General features: G+C 45.7%; 1 protein-coding gene across 1 annotated transcript in view; it reads right to left on the reverse strand.

Moving 5' to 3' along the window:
• Nucleotides 1–17,243: 17,243 nt before the first annotated feature.
• The window catches only part of LOC126199418 (myrosinase 1-like), a 54,968-nt gene continuing 53,201 nt past the window's right edge, over nt 17,244–19,010 (reverse strand). The window contains exon 11 of the mRNA XM_049936336.1: nt 17,244–17,382. Coding sequence (XP_049792293.1) covers nt 17,244–17,382 — 139 coding nt within the window. The remainder of the gene's footprint in view (nt 17,383–19,010) is intronic.

A 19,010-nucleotide genomic window follows, 5' to 3' on the forward strand; every position in this document is an offset into this window, starting at 1 on the left:
ATTCGGCGGTACGTCCACCCGGCCTCCCGCATGCCCACTATACGCCCTCGCTCAAAGTTCGTCAACTGCACATACGGTTCACGTCCACGCTGTCGCGGCATGCTACCAGTGTTAAAGACTGCGATGGAGCTCCGTATGCCACGGCAAACTGGCTGACACTGACGGCGGCGGTGCACAAATGCTGCGCAGCTAGCGCCAGTCGACGGCCAACACCGCGGTTCCTGGTGTGTCCGCTGTGCCGTGCGTGTGATCATTGCTTGTACAGCCCTCTCGCAGTGTCCGGAGCAAGTATGGTGGGTCTGACACACCGGTGTCAATGTGTTCTTTTTTCCATTTCCAGGAGTGTATATCTTTCATGTTTTGATCATATAAGCAATCTGTTTGGTCTTAAGTTATACTTTCTGATCGTATATTAATTGCTGTTGTAATAAAGTTTACTGCACCAAGAATTGATGAGACACCTGCTAAACGTAATGGAAAAAATGGCTAGCTCTGCAGATGCACCTCCATGTGCGATAGCTCCTGCTAGAGGGGGTAAACTGTCCATGAATCCCTTAATTTTGTACCCTTTGTGTCCTTTTAATTTGTCGAGTTCAGTACATTTTTGGCATCCAGCGTGGGGCGACCTCATTGGTAATGTTCACGGTATCTGATGTCACAAAGTAATTTCACAAGATCACGACATTTTTGGCGCCCAACGTGGGGCTTCAATTTGACTTCATTCTCACATTGTTGTTAGTGTGAGAACTTCTAAGTTTCGAGACACGACTCAGGAATAATCCCCGTTCCATTATTAGCAGATGTTAACCTCATCATCAGAACCAGATCATCAGAACTACTGACAGCCTTGGGAGAGCCAGTCCTGACAAAACTGTACCACCTGGTGAGCAAGATGTATGAGACAGGCGAAATACCCTCACACTTCAAGAAGAATATAATAATTCCAATCCCAAAGAAAGCAGGTGTTGACAGATGTGAAAATTACCGAACTATCAGTTTAATAAGCCACAGCTGCAAAATACTAACGCGAAATCTTTGCATCCGAACTGAAAAACTGATAGAAACCGACCTCGGGGAAGATCAGTTTGGATTCCGTAGAAATGTTGGAACACGTGAGGCAATACTGACCCTACGACTTATCTTAGAAGAAAGATTAAGGAAAGGCAAACCTACGTTTCTAGCATTTGTAGACTTGGAGAAAGCTTCTGACAATGTTGATTGGAATACTCTCTTTCAAATTCAGCAAAGGACTTGGAAGAGCAGTTGAACGGAGTGGACAGTGTCTTGAAAGGAGGATATAAGATGATCATCAACAAAAGCAAAACGAGGATAATGGAATGTAGTCGAATTAAGTCGGGTGATGCTGAGGGAATTAGATTAGGAAATGAGACACTTAAAGTAGTAAAGGAGTTTTGCTATTTGGGGAGCAAAATAACTGATGATGGTCGAAGTAGAGAGGATATAAAATGTAGACTGTCAATGGCAAGGACAGCGTTTCTGAAGAAGAAAAATTTGTTAACATCGAGTATAGATTTGAATGTCAGGAAGTCGTTTCTGAAAGTATTTGTATGGAGTGTAGCCATGTATGGAAGTGAAACGTGTACAATAAATAGTTTAGACAAGAAGAGAATAGAAGCTTTCGAAATGTGGTGCTACAGAAGAATGATGAAGATTAGATGTGTAGATCACATAACTAATGAGGAGGTATTGAATAGAATTGGGGAGAAGCTTGTGGCACAACTTGACTAGAAGAAGGGATCGGTTGGTAGGACATGTTCTGAGACATCGAGGGATCATCAATTTAGTATTGGAGGGCAGCGCGGAGGGTAAAAATCGTAAAGGGAGACCAAGAGATGAATACACTAAGCTGATTCAGAAGGATGTAGGCTGCAGTAGGTACTGGGAAATGAAGAAGCTTGCACAGGATAGAGTAGCATGGAGAGCTGCATCAAATAAGTCTCAGGACTGAAGACCACAACAACAACCTCATCGTGTGAGATGTCAGGCTCTCGAATGGTATGTTTGTGTGTGCTAAGTGCGTTTTGAATGAGCATATAAAGTAGATATAGCGGTAGCTAGTGTAGTAAGCTTTGGTTCCCACAACCTCCTCCTATTTTTTGACGTAGTTTTAGAATGTGTAGTTTGTTGTGAATATTCTCTTCCACGATTCCCATTGTTCTGATCGTTGTTACCAGCGTTGTCATCAGCGTTGTACTGTCTCTGTTAGTTCTGTGGAGTGCTTTTAGTTCTTAGTTTAGTTTCTCTATGCAACTGAGGTCCGGGACACTGATAAATATGGGAACAGTCAAGTTGGTTGAGGAAAGTACGGGGACGTGCTAGGAAACATAGGGCACGTTTACGGGCGATACGCAAACACAGAGTCCACTAGATCGAATTCTCGCGATATTAGAAAACCACACATGACAGGTAACACCCATAAAGGAGGAGATTAAACACGGTTTGGAAGACTCGAAATTGAGCTAAAACTTTGCAGTCAAAAGCTTGATCGGCAGATCGCTGAAGTTAGCATGAACTGCAGACTGAAACCGAAAAGATACGGACGGAGATGAGGCAAGAGTGTAAAACGAAAGTTGGTAGCTTAGAAATGTGGGAAAATGACAAGATGACTCAGACCTCTGTGCGCATAGATGAGGAAAGTATATCATCCAAGGAAACACAAACGCGAGTGTCTGTTCAAAAGTGGTTCAAATGGCTCTGAGCACTATGGGACTTAACATCTGAGGTCATCAGTCCCCTAGAACTTACAACCTCTTACACCTAACTAACCTAAGGACACCACACACATCTATGCCCGAGGCGGGATCGAACCTGCGACCGTATCGGTCGCGTGGTTCCAGACTGAAGCATCTGGAACCGCTCGGTCGCAACGGCCGACCGAGTGTCTGCCCTCTATCAAGAAGTGCAGCAATGCGACAAGGTAATGTCCTTGTAACGCAGGCCACACCAACGAATTTTCACTCCACACTACCGATGCATGGGGCGGACATACCTCTGCCCAAGTTCGGCCGATCCCACAGCACTCAGCCGAAAGCGTACCTAAAGGATGCTCGATCAGGAGAAGGCTGCCTGGTTTGACGTTACAATCTGCGAGAACAGTAGTTACAAGGGTTTCCGCACTAAGTTTCTGGCTATGTACTGGAACCTGGCCGCACGGGCGTGTGCAAAGATGAGTTTATATTGGGAACAGTATGCGCCACAGTCACGCCAATCCATGGCAACCTACGCTGTGCACTTTGTCGTTCTGGCGGGATACTTGGATGACAAAATGTCAGATGAGGAATGGTGCAGCGCGATGCACTCACATTTTCCTGCTCATGTGCAACGTGCACTCGTCGGGGCACTGTTGATAGAACAGTTCCTCGATATTTTAAGGTCCTTGGACGAAGTCGAAGAGCAGGAGAAGCGAAGGACAGCAAATGGACACGCTATTAGGACAGAAAATGGGGCGCCGCAAGGGTTTGTGCAGCGCAATGACAGACAGAATTGGTGCAATAACGGACGAAGGAGAGAGGAGGGGAACAGGCGAGAGCGAGATAGACGTCATGGTCCATACCACGGAGAACAAAGCAGGAACGAACTGACAAACCAAAGACGCCACGTGAACTACGTGTAAGCGTCGCATTATGGGAGAGACCGTGAGAATAATGCAGGTTCACGACCCTTGACCCCACCTCAGGCAGAGGATCGCGAGATCACACAAATGAATGATCAGAGAAACTGAGATATTGCGGAGGACGCCACGATAGAGAAGGGCCATCACATACGCAATGTGCGGTACTGGCAATCACAAGCGCCAGACGACATTGGCCTGTACTGTGATGACCCAGAGTTTCCGGAAAGAGCAGACAATCGGTGTCCCCACACTGAAATAATTGTGGAAGGAATTAAGACAAGAGCATGTCTGGATTCTGGGTTGGCAGTGACAGCACTTTCAACGTCTTTTTACTCAAAGCTGTTAGAAAGTGGTAGTAAATTAGCTGAGATACCTGTTAAAGGAATCTCACTAATTACCTCTTTTTGGGGGAAAAGAAAGGAGGTAGAGAAACAGATCTTTATGATCTTCCAGGTGAATGCGATTGTCATCTGTGGGTTGGCGCTCGATTTTATAATCAGGAATGACATACTCTCGAGTAGAGCGGTGGTCATGGATTGTTTGAAGATCCGATCGCATGGTGTACATAGGGTACAAAGGGAACAGTAAAATGTAGGGAGAAGGAGGAAGCTTTCACAGATGAGCCACGGGAGCTAAAAGGTGATTTATTAGAGGAAACAGGGGTTCCAGATGAAGTCAGTTTGTCGTCCGCAAGTCGTGATGATAGTTACACGAACACAGACGACGAAAGTGAATCTGACGGACATGATGCGACTGGTCGTGGGTTAGAGTCCCTCACACATGCACTTGAGCCGTGCACGGCTCGTGTTCTTGCCGTTTATAGTTTGTCATTTTCTATTACGGTACTGCCACCTCATTTTCTTATTCCATTTACTGGCGTCACTAACTTCTTGCCTTACTTGTCCGTGAGCGGCAGCAGCAGCAGCGCGTATCGATAAGTGCACTGTCGTCCGACAGTATTTCCGGGTCGTCGTGTGTCTGGCAATCAGTTGGACCAGCAGTGCAGTCGGGACGCAGCAGCAGTGAAGTCGCAGACGCAGCGCCGGTGAGGCGCCGACAGCCAGTGCTCGCCGACCGCCGGCGACACACATGAACTGTCCGACGGAGGGAGATTGGAGCGGGACGACCGTTGGTTGGTCGTTCGGTTCGTCGTCTCATTGGCCGACGTATATTTGCTCCTTTCACCGTTTCCCGGCCGGGGCAGTTGGTCGGTTGGCATGGAGCAGGGAGGAAATCTCCCTGGCACGTAGTTTGGCTGGGCCCACTGGCGGCCTCTATGTGCAATCGGGGAGTGTGGTGCTGTTCCCATTGCTACGAGGTTCGTGGCCTGGACTTGAAAGTTGAGTTTTGACTTAATCTACCAGCAATCCACGACTGTTCACATTGTGTCGTTTGGAGTTCGTTGTCGGCTGTTGGGATATTCCCGCAAGCGACAACGTGTGTTTTCAAGTTGGCAAATTTCAGCCACCTTCCAGTGGAGTTTAACTGTATTTCGTTATTTTGAATTGAAGTGCACCAGCGGAATCCTCTGCCTTGTGGCCGTTAACATTCCGGTTACCTGCTCTGGCCGTTGAGGTAAATTGAGACAGTGTATTTTTCTCATCGTGTTGTCGCTGTCCAGTACGGTGTGTAGTTTGACAGCCAATGTATAATTGGTTGTGGGCGCTAATAACTTCTACGTTGTTCCATTGAACTCACTGTTGTGTGCTGGTCGGGTGAAGCAGAGGTTATCTTCTCGGTGTGTCTATCGACTGTTCGTCGATTGAGTTGTCGTCGGATCGACAATAGTTGGGCCGACCGCCTGTCTCACCTAAGCGAGCGTTAGTGTTTGAATTCCAGGGTGACCCTCGGAACTTCTGAGCTCCCTTGGGTTTACTGCCCTTACTTCTTGTTAGTTCTTGTTGTTTGTACTAGCCGATTTTTATATTAAGGTTGCTTTGCCCTTAAGGTGTTAGATGGTTTCGGCCTCCATCCTAATTTAAGAACTAATTTACATAAAGCCTTTGGCATTTTTAAAATTAATGTTACTGAGTGCTAAGTGTTGAGCTTTCAGCAAATTTTGAATGTAAGTTGTTTGCTCTTAAAGTGTCAGATTCTTTGGGCCTTCAGCCTAATTAAGGACCTGTTTTAAGGTAAGGCTTTGCCTTTTAAATTTATGATTTTGGTTGAGCTTTAAGTTATTGGCTTTCAGTGCTCTTTCCCTTAAGGCATGAGATTCTACGGCGCATATAGCCGCTAATTAAGTTCCAAAACTAAAGCTGTGTGTTTTCTTTTTAAATTTTCTTGGCTCTTGTAATTTTTGTCAAATTAGAGGTTGTATGTTCGAGTGTAACTGACAGCCGCTTATTTTGGCCCCTTTCCACAACTTAAACTACCTGTCCTTTACCGAGCGAGGTGGCGCAGTGGTTAGCACACTGGACTCGCATTCGGGAGGACGACGGTTCAATCCCGTCTCCGGCCATCCTGATTTAGGTTTTCCGTGATTTCCCTAAACCGTTTCAGGCAAATGCCGGGATGGTTCCTTTGAAAGGGCACGGCCGATTTCCTTCCCAATCCTTCTCTAACCCGAGCTTGCGCTCCGTCTCTAATGACCTCGTTGTCGACGGGACGTTAAACACTAACCACCACCACCACCACCTGTCCTTTCCTGCAGGTTTAGCAGGGCGTCTCAGTACTATTAGGATTTAGAGGGCCAGAGGCCGTTAATGAGTACGCTCCCGTGACACCGTAAGCCGCCCATGTGATTATGGAAGACACGTTCCAAAAGAAACATAATAATACGCCGAGAGAGACCACAGTCAAACGCCGTGACAAGAGCGTCGAGCCAATGAGAAACGTTGAAGGGGAAGCATCTACAGCAACAGAGAAGCTCATGTGGAGTATAAAATGCAAAAGCGACTGCAGAGTGGCAGAAAAGCACTGTGTTGTGCGACACAGAAGTCCTAATGCCCACTCGCCCATAGTAGAAGACAATGTTATTTCCTCCAAGGTCGGCCGGCCGGGTTGGCCGAGCGGTTCTAGGCGCTACAGTCTGGGACCGCGCGACCGCTACGGTCGCAGGTTCGAATCCTGCCTCGGGCATGGATGTGTGTGATGTCCTTAGGTTAGTTAGGTTTAAGTAGTTCCAAGTTCTAGCGGACTGATGACCTCAGAAGTTAAGTCCCATAGTGCTCAGAGCCGTCCAGGTCGCAATAGTCAGACAATTTTCGGAGGATCGCAAGTGTTTCCATGCCTCCAACTGGCGAGAAAAACGTCTGGCTCGGGAGCAGGGGAGACTGCAGACAACAACGATTTCTTATGTTACTTACGATGTTGGGATTTTCAGCGTCTACAGCCTGAGGGCGTACCTGACTCACTAGAGTATTGCACGGCCTATTGTTGTTGTTGTGGTCTTCAGTCCTGAGACTTATTTGATGCAGCTCTCCATGCTACTCTATCCTGTGCAAGCTCCTTCATTTCCCAGTACCTACTGCAACCTACATCCTTCTGAATCTGCTTAGTGTATTCATCTCTTGGCCTCCCTCTACGATTTTTCCCCTCCACGCTGCCCTTCAATACTAAATTGGTGATCCATTGATGCCTCAGAGTATGCCCCACCAATCGATCCCTTCTTCTAGTCAAGTTGTGCCACAAACTCCTCTTCTCCCCAATTCTAGTCAATACCTCCTCATTAGTTATGTGATCTACCCATCTAATCTTCAGCATTCTTCCGTAGCACCATATTTCGAAAGTTTCTATTCTTGTCTTGTCTAAACTATTTATCGTCTATGTTTCACTTCCATACATGGCCACACTCCATATTAATACTTTCAGAAACGACTTCCTGACACTTAAATCAATACTCGATGTTAACAAATTTCTCTTCTTCGGCCGCTTTCCTTGCCATTGCCAGTCTACATTTTATATCCTCTGTACTTCGACCATCATCAGTTATTTTGCTCCCCAAATAGCAAAACTCCTTTACTACTTTAAGTGTCTCATTTCCTAATCTAATTCCCTCAGCATCACCCGACTTAATTCGACTACATTCCATTACCCTCCTTTCAAGACACTGTCCATTCATTTCAACTGCTCTTTCAAGTCCTTTGCTGTCTCTGACAGAATTACAATGTCATCGGCGAACCTCAAAGTTTTTATTTCTTCTCCATGGATTTTAATGCCTACTCCGAACTTTTCTTTTGTTTCCTTTACTGCTTGCTCAATATACAGATTGAATAGCATCGGGGAGAGGCTGCAATCCTGTCTCACTCCCTTCCCTTCATGTCCCTTGACTCTTATAACTGCCATCTGTTTTCTGTAAAAATTGTAAATAACCTTTCGCTCCCTGTATTTTACCCCTGCCACCTTCAGAATTTGAAAGAGTGTATTCCAGTCAACATTGTCAAAAGCTTTCTCTAAGTTTACAAATGCTAGTAACGTAGGTTTGCCTTTCCTTAATCTTTCTTCTAAGATAAGTCGTAGGGTCAGTATTGCCTCACGTGTTCCAACATTTCTACGGAATCCAAACTGATCTTCCCCGAGGTCGGCTTCTACCAGTTTTTCCATTCGTCTGTAAAGAATTCGCATTTGTATTTTGCAGCTGTGACTTATTAAACTGATAGTTCGGTAATTTTCACATCTGTAAACACCTGCTTTCCTTGGGATTGGGATTATTATATTCTTCTTGAAGTCTGAGGGAATTTCGCCTGTCTCATACATCTTGCTCACCGTATGGTAGAGTTTTGTCAGGACTGGCTCTCCGAAGGCTGTCAGTAGTTCCAATGGAATGTTGTCTACTCCCGGGGCCTTGTTTCGACAGGTCTTTCAGTGCTCTGTCAAACTCTTCACGCAGTAACGTATCTCCCATTTCATCTTCATCTACATCCTCTTCCATTTCCATAATATTGTCCTCAAGAACATCGCGCCTGTATAGAACGTCTATATACTCCTTCCACCTTTCTGCCTTCCCTTCTTTGCTTAGAACTGGGTTTCCATCTGAGCTCTTGATATTCATACAAGTGTTTCTCTTTTCTCCAAAGGTCTCTTTAATTTCCCTGTAGGTAGTATCTATCTTATCCCTCGTGAGATAAGCCTCTACATCCTTACATTTGTCCTCTAGCCATCCCTGCTTAGCCATTTTGCACTTCCTGTCGATCTAATTTTTGAGACGTTTGTATTCCTTTTTGCCTGCTTCATTTACTGCATTTTTGTATTTTCTTCTTTCATCAATTAAATTCAGTATCTCTTCTGTTACCCAGGGTTTTCTACTAACCCTCGTCTTTTTACCTACTTGATCCTCTGCTGCCTTCACTATTTCGTCCCTCAAAGCTACCCATTCTTCTTCTACTGTATTTCTTTCCCCCATTCCCCCATTGTACGGCAGTAGTGACGCAGAAAATTGTCGATGTCTGTTGACAGCACGCTGTATCTTGTGAATAGACTTCCTGTTGTTACAACTTATACTTAGTTTCTGTGCTTAGATAGTCGTTTTTGAGTGTGCCTCTACTGTGTGCCACTTGGTGTGAATATGGAGAGATGACATGACGGCTGGCTGTGTGTGTGGGCCTGGGTTCTGTGCGGCATCACGACGCACAGCACAAGGCTGAGGGGAGCCGCTCGCTTTTCACACAATGATACTCCCCATAGCGCGGGGTTGTCACGCAGCTCACACAAGCGCACTGCCATTTCCATGTCATTCAATTTTTGATTGTTTATTCGTTGTATGTATTTAAATTTAATGCAGTGCGATGGATCCATGTTTTATTGTGTTACCATGCGTGGTCTTCAGGGTAATGAATTTAGTGTGAAAGGTGAAAATCAGACACGCACTAATACTTGCTGCGATTTCTTTTGCAGCATACAGAGGCATCACAAAGTACCTTGCAGTTGGCAGAGAAGACATTTTACCTTTGCAAAGTGGTGCATGAAACATTGATGGAAGCATGTTAGAATTATTTCGCATGTTAGAATTCAAGGGTTGGGTGAAATATCACGAATGTACAAAGTAAAGTATACACAAGATCTGTTTTTAGATTATTCACATTGTAGTAGGCGTCGACACCGATGCAGAGCTGACACCGTAGAATATATATATATATATATATATATATATATATATATATATATATATATATATATATATACACTCCTGGAAATTGAAATAAGAACACCGTGAATTCATTGTCCCAGGAAGGGGAAACTTTATTGACACATTCCTGGGGTCAGATACATCACATGATCACACTGACAGAACCACAGGCACATAGACACAGGCAACAGAGCATGCACAATGTCGGCACTAGTACAGTGTATATCCACCTTTCGCAGCAATGCAGGCTGCTATTCTCCCATGGAGACGATCGTAGAGATGCTGGATGTAGTCCTGTGGAACGGCTTGCCATGCCATTTCCACCCGGCGCCTCAGTTGGACCAGCGTTCGTGCTGGACGTGCAGACCGCGTGAGACGACGCTTCATCCAGTCCCAAACATGCTCAATGGGGGACAGATCCGGAGATCTTACTGGCCAGGGTAGTTGACTTACACCTTCTAGAGCACGTTGGGTGGCACGGGATACATGCGGACGTGCATTGTCCTGTTGGAACAGCAAGTTGGTGGGTTCTGAGCACTATGGGACTCAACTGCTGTGGTCATAAGTCCCCTAGAACTTAGAACTACTTAAACCTAACTAACCTAAGGACAGCACACAACACCCAGCCATCACGAGGCAGAGAAAATCCCTGACCCCGCCGGGAATCGAACCCGGGAACCCGGGCGTGGGAAGCAAGAACGCTACCGCACGACCACGAGATGCGGGCGAACAGCAAGTTCCCTTGCCGGTCTAGGAATGGTAGAACGATGGGTTCGATGACGGTTTGGATGTACCGTGCACTATTCAGTGTCCCCTCGACGATCACCAGTGGTGTACGGCCAGTGTAGGAGATCGCTCCCCACACCATGATGCCGGGTGTTGGCCCTGTGTGCCTCGGTCGTATGCAGTCCTGATTGTGGCGCTCACCTGCACGGCGCCAAACACGCATACGACCATCATTGGCACCAAGGCAGAAGCGACTCTCATCGCTGAAGACGACACGTCTCCATTCGTCCCTCCATTCACGCCTGTCGCGACACCACTGGAGGCAGGCTGCACGATGTTGGGGCGTGAGCGGAAGACGGCCTAACGGTGTGCGGGACCGTAGCCCAGCTTCATGGAGACGGTTGCGAATGGTCCTCGCCGATACCCCAGGAGCAACAGTGTCCCTAATTTGCTGGGAAGTGGCGGTGCGGTCCCCTACGGCACTGCGTAGGATCCTACGGTCTTGGCGTGCATCCGTGCGTCGCTGCGGTCCGGTCCCAGGTCGACGGGCACGTGCACCTTCCGCCGACCACTGGCGACAACATCGATGTACTGTGGAGACCTCACGCCCCACGTGTTGAGCAATTCGGCGGTACGTCCACCCGGCCTCCCGCATGCCCACTATACGCCCTCGCTCAAAGTCCGTCAACTGCACATACGGTTCACGTCCACGCTGTCGCGGCATGCTACCAGTGTTAAAGACTGCGATGGAGCTCCGTATGCCACGGCAAACTGGCTGACACTGACGGCGGCGGTGCACAAATGCTGCGCAGCTAGCGCCATTCGACGGCCAACACCGCGGTTCCTGGTGTGTCCGCTGTGCCGTGCGTGTGATCATTGCTTGTACAGCCCTCTCGCAGTGTCCGGAGCAAGTATGGTGGGTCTGACACACCGGTGTCAATGTGTTCTTTTTTCCATTTCCAGTATATATATATATATATATATATATATATATATATATATATATATATATATATATATATAAAGTTAGCAACACAAACAATTTTTTTCTGACATTTGAGTCCGTCCACGCGGCTCCCACAGCTGACACTATGCAACCTAATAAATGAGGAGGAGGCTTCCCAAAGATCACTGATGAGTACTTTGCATATATTTATTGTGGGTTCTGTGGAAGAAGAAAAGGTACAACTCTTATTTTTGTACATCTTCTAAGGTAACAAAACATGCGCATGGTTGACGAAAACGTGAAGGTGCTACCCCTCCCATCCTATCTATCATATCCTTATCAGTTCAATAAAGTGTGTCATCGGAAAATTTATTGTTTTGTGACGCCAGATATTTGAACTGATATCTATTCTTTATCGATTTTATACAGCTCATCGATGAACAATGCCACTTAAGGTCAACTCTTATGTCACTTACCTTAATTCTGTCTTATGTATTTTCCATGTTGACATTTCTGACAAATAAGTCTTTTATAAACATTATTGCTGTGTTAAGTGCATTTTTGTTTCACATGTCTTAACTCTGTTATGTCATTGGACAGTATTATTGTGAGAAGTTTATTTTGATTTATACTCGTACTGAATACAGGTTTATTCTGCATAGATCTTGCATACGTCTGTGACGCTATCATCATGTTCATTGTGTTCAATGGTATTTCTGTTACTCGTGTTGTTAACTTGTTCTAATCTTCATATATTTCTGCAGGTCTCGTCTAATGTACATATGTGACATTATCATCACATTGATTCGATTCAATGTTATTTTTGTTCCTCATATATTAATTCTGAAGGTGGCAGCGGTAAAATACAGGGAGCGAAAGGCTATTTACAATTTGTACAGAAACCAGATGGCAGTTATAAGAGTCGAGGGACATGAAAGGGAAGCAGTGGTTGGGAAGGGAGTGAGACAGGGTTGTAGCCTCCCACCGATGTTATTCAATCTGTATATTGAGCAGGCAGTAAAGGAAACAAAAGAAAAATTCGGAGTAGGAATTAAAATCCATGCAGAAGGAATAAAAACTTTGAGTTCGCCGATGACATTGTAATTCTCTCAGAGACAACTGGCTCTGAGCACTATGGGACTTAACATCTGTGGTCATCAGTCCCCTAGAACTTAGAACTACTTAAACCTAACTAACCGAAGGACATCACACACATCCATGCCCGAGGCAGGATTCGAACCTGCGACCGTAGCAGTCGCGCGCCTCCGGAATGAGCGCCTAGAACCGCTAGACCACCGCGGCCGGCTCTCAGAGACAGCAAAGGACTTGGAAGAGCAGTTGAACGGAATGGACAGTGTCTTGAAAGGAGGGTATAAAATGAACATCAACAAAAGCAAAACGAGGATAATGGAATGTAGTCGAATTAAGTCGGGTGATGCTGAGGGAATTAGATTACGAAATAAGGTACTTAAAGTAGTGAAGGTGTTTCGCTATTTGGGGGGCAAAATAACTGATGATGGTCGAAGTAGAGAGAATATAAAATGTAGACTGGCAATGGCAAGGAAAGCGCTTCTGTAGAAGACAAATTTGTTAACATCGAGTATAGATTTAAGTGTCATGAAGTCGTTTCTGAAAGCATTTGTATGGAGTGTAGCCGTGTATGAAAGTGAAACATGGACGATAAATAGTTTAGAGAAGAAGAGAATAGAAGCTTTCGAAATGTGGTGCTACAGAAGAATGTTGAAGATTACGTGGTTAGATCACGTAACTAATGAGGAGGTATTGAATAGGATTGGGCAGAAGAGAAGTTTGTGGCACGACTTGACTAGAAGGAGGGATCGGTTGGTAGGACATGTCCTGAGGCATCAAGGGATCACCAATTTAGTATTGGAGGGCAGCGTGGAGGGTAAAAATCGTAGAGGGAGACCAAGAGATGAATACACAAAGCAGATTCAGAAGAATGTGGGTTGCAGTAGGTACTGGGAGATGAAGGAGCTTGCACAGGATAGATTGGCATGGAGAGCTGCATCTAACCAGTGTCAGGACTGAAGACCACAACAACAACAAGTTTTTATAAACATTATTGCAATGTTAAGGGAATTTTTGTTTCACATGTCTTAACTCTATGTGTTGTAGAGATTCCCATCTACGATGAAACTGGTATTATTGTGAGCATTTTATTTTGATTTATACTCGTACTGAATAGATGCTTATTTTTCGTACGTCTTGCGTACGTCTGTGACGTTAACATCGCGTTCAATGTTATTTGTGTCACTGATGTATTGTTTACTTGTTTTGATCTTCATTTATTTGTGCATGTCTTGTCTTGTGTACATATGTGACGTTATCGTCAAGTTTAATGTAATGGTGTTCTTCATGAATAGTTTATTTGTACTGAAATTTATTTATATGTAAGGGCACGACTGAAAACGGAATATCCCCACAGTATCAGACATCAGTGAACTAAGTGTTAGGGAGTGAAGATTTTTGTTTTCTTTGAAGTGAGTGCGCGACGGGCCAAGTGAACACAGATGGGCCACATAGCCATGACTTTCAACCATCTGTATCAAAAGTTTAATTGTCCTGACAAGGAGCTGTGTAATATGTCTGACAGCGGCCACTGTCGCCAACGCGCCGCGAGCGGACGAACCGGACAGCCTTTAGCGAGCCCCCGGGTGCAGTCATTCTGCCGGGAACCAGCGAGAAACCGGGGCAGACGCCCCCGCCTGGCTCGAGGAGGGTCACGACGCGAAGGGCCTGTCTGACAACGAGAAATGTGCCTTGGCGAGGACTGATGGAAACCTGCAGCCATTAGGACGGAACGCCAAGAATGTACAAGCGAAAGCATCTGAGTTTCTTCCGCCTGTGTGGCAGTCTATTTACCTGCCTTAGAAAGCTGGAATGTGGAGAGATTTCCAGCACCCCACGGGCACACCGAGGAGCGTACACAAAGCGCAGGGAATTGGCGCAAGGAGGCGTGTTAAAGAAGTCAGCGTTCTTCCGAAGATGTTATTCTCTACAGTGAGGACATTCCTCATAACTCACGGACGCCAGCAGATTTTGAGATGGTGCCCAAACGTGACTCTGTCCAGGGCTCATGCAGAGAGAGCAGTTATAAAGAAGTGCTGTGTAGCCGCTCTCCCAACAGCCTCGGAATTCAGGAAAACATCTGAAGACTGTGAAATCGTGAGAAAGATGCCAATTCACGAGGCACACGCCAGCCCAGACAGAAAATTTCCACCCCGCACGGAGAGGCGTGGCGATGAAACGGTGATCTGTCATTGGGCTGCAATGAAAATTTCGTTCGCCAATGACAACGCGGAAAGGAAGAATATTTCGAAGAGGAGTTGAGCTGAGAGATGAAAAGCGAGAAAGTGGAGTTGTGGAGATACGCAGAAGCGGGGGGAGATGGGCGTTCTACCACCAACATCCGCCTTCCGACACCGTGGAAGCACAGCTTCAGCCACGCAGCAGACAACGGGTAGACAACGCGGAGATCGTACCTGGGACCCAGCGCAACGCCGCGATTGCTGATGAGGGCAGTCGCATCGCGCAGCACAGCTCTGAGGCGACGCGCCGTACCGACGCAGCGCCTGCCGCCGACAGCGGTACACGACGAACGATAACGAAGAATGGTGAGGCGATTCGTTCCCTCCTCCTTCCCCTTAATAACTGAGTCGTGTCTACGCCCAATCAATCGGCCCTGAGATTTAAAATTTTGTTTTGGTTTGTGTAAACAGCACGAAAATACCGGGTGATCAAAAAGTCAGTATAAATTTGAAAACTTAATAAACCACGGAATAATGTAGATAGAGAGGTAAAAATTGACACACATGCTTCGAATGACATGGGGTTTTATTAGAATAAAAAAAAAAGTTCCCAAACGTCCGATGGCGCTGGACAGCAAAACGTCAGCGACTGACTATCGTGTATAAAAGGAGCTGTAATGAGAGAGAGAATCAGATGCGCCAGCAGTCGCAGCGTGTTGACGTTACCTGAAAAGGCGCTTTTAGTGAAGCTGTATTATCAGACTGGGCAATGTGCTACTTCAGCGTTACGATCCTATCGCCATAGGAAGGGGATTCGAACGGGTAAAGGTCCGATGACAAATGCAGCTGTGGCGAGAATGATTTCGAAGTTCGAAGCCACGGGTTGTTTAGACAGTACACTCCGTAGTGGCCGACCGAGCACAAGGCGTAATGCTGCTGAGACAGTTCAGGAAGAAATGGAGACTGTAGCGGGTTCGTCTATGTACGGGGAAGTCAGCGCTCGTGCAGTCGCACGTCGCACCGGCATTCCATACACTACTATGTGGTTGGCACTTAGGCGTACCCTCCGATGCTATCCGTACAAAATCCATCGGCGTCATGAACTGTTACATGGCGATTTAGTGAAGCGGAGGGCATTTGCGGTGTGGGCATTTCAAAAGATGGCGGAAGTTGACGATTGGTTGAGTAACGTGTTGTGGACCGACGAAGCTCATTTCACGCTTCGAGGGTCTGTCAACGCCCACAACTGCAGAATTTGGGCTAACAAAAATCCTACAACTGTCGTGGAAACTCCATAGCATGACGAGAAAGTCACGGTATGGGTTGGATTTACCACATCTACCGTTATCGGGCCTTTTTTCTTCGAGGAAATGCGTGATTCTGGTTTTGTATCAGCTACCGTGACGGGTGAGAGGTACGCCGATATGTTACAGAATCGCATCACCCCCAGTCTGGCTGATAAACACCTGCTGGAACGTAGGATGTTTATGCAGGATGGCGCTCCACCCCATATTGCGTGAAAGATCTCTGCGCGTGTCGTTTGGTGATGATCGTGTGCTCAGCCGCCACTTTCGCCATGCTTGGCCTCCCAGGTCCCCAGACCTCAGTCCGTGCGATTATTGGCTCTGGGGTTACCTGAAGTCGCAAGTGTATCGTGATCGACCGACATCTCTAGGGATGCTGAAAGACAACATCCCTCGCCAATGCCTCACCATAACTCCGGACATGCTTTACAGTGCTGTTCACAACATTATTGCTCGACTACAGCTATTGTTGAGGAATGATGGTGGACATATTGAGCATTTCCTGTAAAGAACATCATCTTTGCTTTGTCTTACTTTGTTATGCTAATTATTGGTATTCAGATCAGATGAAGCGCCATCTGTCGGACATTTTTTGAACTTTTGTATTTTTTTTTGGTTCTAATAAAACGCATGCCATTCCAAGCATGTGTGTCAATTTGTACCTCTCTATCTACATTATTCCGTGATTTATTCAGTTTACAAATTTATACTGACTTTTTGATCACCTGGTATATTTCTTTCACGTTTTGATCACATAAGCAATGTTTTACATTCATGCATGAATCCCTTAATTTTGTACCCTTGAGTTCATTTGATTTCTCGAGTTCAGTACATTTTTGGCTACCAGCATGAGGCCACCTCATTAGTAATTTTCATGGTATCTGATGTCACAAAATAATTTCTCGAGTTCACAACATTTTTGGCTCCCAACGTTGTTCGACCTCATTGGTAATGTTCACGGTATATACTGTCACAAAATAATTTCATGAAATCACGGCAAGATGTAGTTGTAGATGTAGATGAATAAAAGCTTGACAGCCTCTCAATTATGTATGAAGGGTCACTTGTTTAAGTATCAAGCTAACTTCACGAGTTATCAGATCACATGTTTTTGTCATAATTTGTAATACGGATGATGCAAACGTTACAAAGGAACATGAAAATCTGAATAAAAATCGTCTGTGATATATGCTAATGTTTATTAGTATTCAAAGAACGTATTTAAATGATTAACAGAGTTAGCCAGAGTCATTTATTTCACCATTACAGACAGTAACGTAAAGTGTTAGTAACAAGTTCAGACAAGACTGTAGCGGAAGTATTCCTGAGGCACCTCCCTGCTCTCGTAGATCTGCGATATGACACCTGCAGAAGCCTTCGGCGTCCTCGTTCTGTTCGGGCTGTCGAAATCCACCTGATACAGGCCGTATTTCACTCTGGAAAGAGATAAAATTAGTAAGCACAAACTGCGACATAGTCACAAATAAAAACAGAGACCCATGACGTCTATAATTAGTTTCGTCCATTCCAGTTTATGATCAGACATTTTTTCTCCTTACACTATGGATTTCGGTCAGCAAGGACCATTTTCGGTTCTGTTTAAAATATGTCGTAAGACGACAAAGCCAGTGTGTCGTCGTCAGAAATACGAGCAAAATCAGCTGAAATAAACGAAAAAATGAAAGGGAAATGTAGTCCATACAAATGAATCCTGATGTTGCAAAATGTCACTTATCACAAATTTGTTAACCAGAAGGAGGAAGAGTGAGAAATAACAGAGAAACAGCAGTTGAAGAAACAACGAAAGGAAATGCAACCTTGGCAGGGGACAAAATAAACAGAAAGTGGTAGGTGTAAGGGGAATCTTGATAGTGTGACCCCGATACTGGTTTCTCTATACCTATGGTTATACATAGGCCTACACTCCGCAAGCAGCGGCACATTGCAGAGTGGAGGGTACTTTGAATCAGTATTAGTGATTTTCTTTCCTGCTCCATTCGTGTATTGGGCGAGGGGAATATGTCTGCCTACGCCCCTCTTTATCTCTCTTTACCGTATTCTCCTCACTACTACGTGAAATATTCCATACTGGCAGCATAATACTCGCACAGGCTTCCTGCAGTACCTGGTCTCTACAGTTACCCAACACGTTTTCGTCAGAAGTAAGTCGAATTTTCTCCAAAGTTCCCATTTAAGTTCCCTGATCATCTCTGTCACGTTTTCAAATGAACTGTACAGACTTGTTACGATCCTAAAGGCGCGTCTCTGAGGTCGCTCGATGTCTGTCGTCCTACGTGCTTGATAACGAGTTCAAAACGCTGGTTCCAAAATGTAGAACTGCTCTCACTAACGAATTCATTTATAGATGAACTGGATTTTGATTAGATCCTTCCAGCAAACTTAAGTGTTCTATTCGCATTTCGTAATACTGTTTTTACGCATTCGTCCAAAATCGGCTGCTATTACGTTCTTTCTCCTTGTTCGTTTCCAGATAACAACAATTCATCTGTGGTATGGCGATAACAAAATTAAACTGATGATAGCGCAGAGAGCTCTGGTTGCGTCTAAAACGAAGCGTGTTTGTATCAGACGCAAGTTATTATCTAGTCCCTTCCACGCGCCTGTTCGTGAAATAGATAAGTATGCAAAAGGATTTATAGTTACAGTAGCTGATCACAAGTATCCAGACAACCCTATGAAATATGACATTGACCGCTAGATTCCATAAGAGGGGGAGCCGCCCTCATATAAGGAGCCGGGAAGTTGGTTGGTTTTGGGGAAGGAGACCAGACAGCGTGGACATCGGTCTCATCGGATTACGGAAGGATGGGGAAGGAAGTCGGCCGTGCCCTTTCAGAGGAACCATCCCGGCATTTGCCTGGAGTGATTTAGGGAAATCACGGAAAACCTAAATCAGGATGGCCGGACGCGGGATTGAACCGTCGTCCTCCCGAATGCGAGTCCAGTGTCTAACCACTGCGCCACCCCGCTCGGTGAGCCGGGAAGTGTTGCATTGTTGGTAGAGAAATAGTTACAGCCGAACTGGTCCGTCAGACCACCTCAG

Source organism: Schistocerca nitens, chromosome 8 (assembly GCF_023898315.1).
Source record: "Schistocerca nitens isolate TAMUIC-IGC-003100 chromosome 8, iqSchNite1.1, whole genome shotgun sequence".
NCBI lineage: Eukaryota > Metazoa > Arthropoda > Insecta > Orthoptera > Acrididae > Schistocerca > Schistocerca nitens.